This window comes from Planococcus citri, chromosome 2 (assembly GCF_950023065.1).
Source record: "Planococcus citri chromosome 2, ihPlaCitr1.1, whole genome shotgun sequence".
NCBI classification, from domain to species: domain Eukaryota; kingdom Metazoa; phylum Arthropoda; class Insecta; order Hemiptera; family Pseudococcidae; genus Planococcus; species Planococcus citri.
Window position 1 is genome coordinate 59,721,876 of NC_088678.1, and position 6,000 is coordinate 59,727,875.

The window sequence follows — 6,000 nt, forward strand, 5'->3', positions numbered from 1 at the left end:
CCTTTTTTCTGGGCCAGAACTCCAACGTATTCATAGTCATGCTCGACAGCCACAGTGAAAGCGTATACGAAATACTTCCCCATAACGACCAAGTTTTTCCAATTGTAATTTTTCAATAAAGTTATCAGTCTTCGTTTGGGTAGGCCGAATAGCGAATCTGTGTCATTCCAATAATTATTTTGATCGGTGTAAAAGCGTAATTCTTCAATTTTTGGAAACGAGTATCCATTGTAATAATCCATACCGTTCGTTCTGAATTCTGCAAATTCGGTTTCATTGGGCAGGTGTATAATACGTACCCTACCGGCCACAAACGTCTAATAGACATCTATTAGATATTCTTTTCAGCCAAAGATACAGCTAATGGATAACTGGAATAGCTGAAATTACCTTGTTTTAATAACTGGAAAGTACCTTTTATGTAGTATTACATGGTAAATACAAGGCTAATAGATATCTGTAAAGCATTATGGCTGCAATGCGCTAAAGAATAGATATCTATTCTCCAATGCCTTGTAGCCATAATGTTTTACAGATATCTATTGGATGCTTCTCAGCTATTAAAACGACTGAAATTCGCCCTGCAAAATGAAAGTGCTTTTAACAATCTGCAACTTGTTTATTTGAGTAAATTTAAAGAAAACTCAAAGTGTTCAAAAAGTAATAGGTAATATCTACATCTACATGTATTATAATAGGTAAGTGGCAAAGTTTTACATTATTCAGGTATAATTGGAGAAGAATTTGCGGAAATAATAGCAAAATGGTGTCAGCAGCATATTCACTTTATCAGTAAGTTAGTACCTACATATTAATATAATTAACATGAAAATAAGAAGTTCATGGTTAGGTAGGTACTATACAGATCTATACTTACATATTATCATATATTTCATAAACTATTTCTACCTATAATCATGAGTTTCATAATTTCATGTCAGTTATAAATCTACTTACTACACTACGTAAGATAAACATGCTGCTGACTCAATTTTTCCATTATTTTCCGCGAATTCTTCTCAAATCGAACCTGAATCACTCGGAGTTTGTCACTTTTTGAACACTTTGAGTTTTCTTTACATTTAACATAAATAAACACGTTTTACGATACATATTTTCTTATCAAAAAGCTAAATTGAAGAAATATCAACTTTAAATGTAATTTAAGAACTCAATTAATTGTAATTTATTGCAATTGCGGCCATTTTCAAGCATAAAATAACGAGAATACTTATTTCCGATGCACACCTCCCTTCTATCATGACAACTGGAGCAATACTAAAGTTATTGTTCAAGTTTTGGTAGTAACTGAGTGAATTCTGACATCTATTAGACATCTAGTAGCTATAAATTTTTGTTTAGTTATTTAATATCTGGTGACAATATATTTTAGCTATATTTAATTTTTTTCTAATAGATATTGTAAATTTGGGCTTATAGCTAACTATTAGACGTTGCTTGATATTCCATTCAACAGAATATTTTAACAACTTTTCCAAATATCTGAAAGACAGCTAATGAATAGCAGAATGGCTGAATAGCTGAAAAGCTGTTGCAGACATAAATATTCTGTCTATTAGAGATTTGTGGCCGGTAGGGTAGTCATATCATCAGCAGGGATAATTTTATAACCGCCTTCGATGAGTAAACTTTCATCATAGTAGCGATCTATGAATTCACTTTTACTAACTCCTTTTACGGAGTAAAACTGTCTGATTCTTCGGTTGTTTTGTGTGTATACTACAACAAAGCTACGAGAATTTTGGGATTTTACGACAGCAAATGCGAAAACTTTATAATATCCTGTCGAATCTAAATCCATCCATTCATTGTGTCTAAAATCACTTAACCAACTTCCATCGGCTTCTCGTTCTTGTGATCCATTTTCTGAGTCAAGTTTTCGTTTCTTTGGACTTGGTTCGTAAGGATTTAAGTCTGGTTCGGGATCAATTTTCGTAATCGGGTACACGAAGGGTGATTCGGAGTGTCTCAAAACTCGAGGAATCACGTTGTCGGTTGGAACTAATCCGGTTTCGGTAATATTTAGATCGATCGGAATACTCGAGTCAAACGTATAGGAATAAGAAAAATACGTATCTCCATTTTTTATGTAGCATTCTCTGACCTCGCTCTTGCCATTGAGACCGTTGACAATTTCCACTTTATTGACTGGTAAATTATTGAAGCTGAATTGAGATATAGCATAGTTGATGAGTCGTTCTCGTTCATTCGGGTCATTCGTTGGTAGTTCGATAACAATCCCTGTGAATTTTCCAGTAACGCCATTCGCCCAATACACGTATTGTAGGATATTATCATTTACGAGACAGCAACTGTTGCGCAATTCATTGATCAGTTTTCTCCACATCGTTTGAATTGGTACAGAGTAAATAGGAGCGGATTCCAAGTATTTTTTGCAATTCGCCAGTAAATTTCGACAATGTTTTACCGGGTCGTACGATTTATCAGATCCTGGATACGAATAGTTATAATTATAAATGGTCGCCTCTAATCGAAGGATTCCATGGCGTTGAGCTAAATCCGACTGAAAGGTTTCGCTTAGTCGGTTATTCGGGCAATAGATGAAATCCACGATGCGGTTTCCAATTTTTTGACGAACTCCGGGGCTTGTCATTTGACAAACGAATTTATTATAAATTTTAACCCGGGTATTCGAATTTACCCAAGTCAAGCAATCGATCCCTACACTTTTGTCGTTATCTACGATCACGTTGAAATTTTCTCGAAATTCTTTGTTTCTTTTCAAGTAATTGCACATTTCTTTCTTGTTGAAAATGCCGGTCAAATCTTGAGTAATATTCAGATCCAAGAGAAAATAATGGTTTCTTCGGAGTTCTTGAAGAATCATCGGTAATTGTTTCAAGAGAGTTGTAAAATTTACATCTGCTAGATCAATTTTGAAAATCATGTAAACCGGATCTCGGTACTTGTTTTTAATAATATCGGTTAAATTATTTTCTCGAATAATTTCTTCGATCCCATTTGCTCTTCCATTTTTCATATTCCATAAAGAATACGCCGAACCATCTGTTCGAATTGAATATTTTGGCTGCGACGATGTACTCGTACCAAGGAAGTGGTTGAATTTATGTTTTAAATAGTTGATGGAAAACGACGTTGCTTTTTTCTTCACAGTGTACGGCGTTTTACGGTATTTCTGTTTTTCGCAGCTATAATCGTTGTAAATTTTAGCTAAGATGATATTATCACAAAATGGTTCTGAGATATCCGTCACAGACATATTTTGTCTACTGGAAAGAAGGCCTTCACCGGCTGTGTACATGATATTACCAATATCTGTCACGAGGTTCCTTTTGAGCAAGTCTTCCAATACGAATAAACCGAACTTCTCGTTTTCTTGCGTGGATTTCTCTTCCTCGTGAAAATCAACATTTCCAACGGACGAAGAGGCATCTCCGGCTGCTTTTCCACATGAAAAAAGAAAAAAAAACGGAAACGTAAATAAGACAAGTACAATATTTTGTCGCAACAAATATCAAAAGTATTACATCTAGTCGATCTAATCGTAAATACAAGCACACTTAACTTTCAACTGAAGCATATACCAGGGACATATCGTAGGGAACTTCGTGGTGAAAATTTTGAAAAAATTGAGTCTCACAGAGCTTTATTAAATCCGAAAATTGTGAATTTCAGAACGTAATTTTTTTTCATCACATTTTTGAACTAAAATACTTAATCATGTCATGGAGTCCAATTTTTATACCAGTGAACAAAATATTTTTCAAGAGATCCTAATTCATCACAATATCGCATAAAATTTTGGGTTTAGGTATTTGAATTTTGAAAATCTTGAAACATTTTCTATTGATTACGTGATACTCCGATTCATCTCGTCGCATTTTGAGGCTCACTTTCAATATGAGTAATTTCTTGTTGGAAAAAAATCAATACTTTCTTCTTCGATATTTAAGTAATTTTTATCAACAATTTTTTGTGAAATCGAGTAGTTTTGGAAGAAATTTCAACTCCGGAAATTTCCAATTTCGACTTCATTGTAGTGATTTTTTTAAAGGCTGCATTCAATGATACTGCTCACATTTTCCATTAATCTAGCTATTTTAAGCTTACACATTTTTCGATGACAAGTCCATTTTTTAACTTAAAAAGTTAAAAACCTTATTCTTCCAAACAAATTATGCATTTTTTTTTTGCTATTTTCTACATCGTACTTTCATAACTTGAAATAACGTTGGGCTATTAAATACTTTTTTTAATTTCTTTAGAGATTTTTTTTCATAAAAAAAAACAAACAAAAACTATAGATAGGTAAACCGGTAAACGAATGTTCAACAAATGAATCAAAACAATAAAGTACTTAGGGTTAGGGTACCTATTCAATTTAAATTACATAAGTTGTATTTTTGTTTTTTTTTTCGTTTTTGGGAAAAATTTAAAATTACGTATCGAGGTTGTTAAAAATAAAAATATAAAAAAGTCATTTCAAATAGTATTTAGTTTTGATTTATTTCATCATCGCTTTGAATTTGAAATTTTTACTCAACTAATTGCGAAGGGGAGGAAGGAAGGAGGCTGGAGGAGTTAGATCTTCAACTGAAATAATTAGGTAACGTAATCTTAAAAATTAAAATCAGATTTTAGGTACCTACACGAACAACGCATCCAAATGCAAAATAAATTTTGTCAAATCTGGTCGAATGTTCGAAGTCGAACTATATTATTTCCTCCAATTTTGGTCAAAAAATGTCCAAACGTTCATAGTTAAATGTAATTTTTCAACCATGTGAAACTTACATATTGACTACCCCTCGTAATTATGTCTATAGTTATAGAGGAGATAGCTACCTATTTTAAAATCAGGATTGATCTGAAAATGTTGACTTTACTTCACTGAAATATTTCCATCAAGCTTGAAACACTCAGTCATTATTATTTATTTTCAGCATTTTTTTTCAACTTAAATGCTATATGTAGAACGTTTGCGGTGACAGTTCTTCGACGTGAAGTTCAAATTCAAAAATCGCTGATGGCGTAAATCAAACTTTAACGAACTATTTACTGACATTTTCAAAGTTGGCCGAACCTAAGCCTTCGTTACTTTTCATCAAGAAACACTTTTTCTGAGTAAAACACCGGCTTTTTACACTCTATTGTTACCTCTTAATTTAGAACTCAAAAATTCTGTTCAGAATGCAACTTTTCAAAAATATTTTCAAGAGAATTTTAACGTCTTTTGTCTGCAGTTGGGTTTGTTTTGTACAAGTATAATATTCGAGTTCTAAATACGTAGATTTAAATTCTCAAAAATTCAAAATAAAACTCACCACTTATGTTTGCCATTATCTTCAGTTTCAGTTTGATTACTTCCAGGGACACGGTCAGTATATTCTCGAATTCTGATCACTGTATAATCACACGTAACTGGTCAACTAATGAAATTTAATAATCTATATGTAGTTCTCTTGCAGTATTTGCGCAGTACGACAAAATTAATCGCGAAGAACGCACAAAAAATTAGCAAAAATTTACACAGGACACTCAAATTCTTTGAACCAACTAATAAACAACGCAACAAAACAGCCACATGATGACATGAACAAGGAGATGGAGAAGGACTGAAGGAGCTCATGAACTCAAAACTCAACTCATCTCGTGTCTGGTAGTCTGGTCTGCCGGCGTGTGCGCGTGTGCAAGTGCAAAAGAAAAAGAAAAGAGGACCAATTCCTTGATTTTCATATCATTGTCATCGTCGTTTTAAGACCGCTGGCGCCATACTGTGCCGATTTGAATAGGGAACTACCTTGACGAGTAAAAAAGAAAGAAAAGAAAGGTTAGGGGAAAAAGCGAAAAACCGGTGGAGAGGGTCGAGTGTAGACAGAGTGGAATGCAGTCGTTTTTTATGCAATGTTTGATTGATGGTTACCATTTACTGAAAATTGACAAGGGTGTGAATGCGAGTATAGACTTGCTGGACAAGCGTTTTCTTCCGCTTCGACT

General features: G+C 33.7%; 1 protein-coding gene across 2 annotated transcripts; it reads right to left on the reverse strand.

Annotated features, from left to right (window-relative positions):
* Positions 1-309: 309 nt before the first annotated feature.
* Positions 310-5,716, reverse strand: LOC135836844 (uncharacterized). 2 transcript variants are annotated; one of them, XM_065351899.1, is made up of 2 exons: positions 5,328-5,716; positions 310-3,444 (listed from the first exon to the last, which is right to left on the reverse strand). In XM_065351899.1, exons 1-2 carry the CDS (start codon positions 5,341-5,343, stop codon positions 1,577-1,579), a joined length of 1,884 nt encoding a protein of 627 aa, XP_065207971.1. In that variant the 5' UTR covers positions 5,344-5,716; the 3' UTR covers positions 310-1,576. The 2 variants fall into 2 exon arrangements, with proteins under 2 accessions (XP_065207971.1, XP_065207972.1); XM_065351900.1 differs by having other exon boundaries at positions 310-3,441; positions 5,328-5,715.
* Positions 5,717-6,000: the final 284 nt, after the last annotated feature.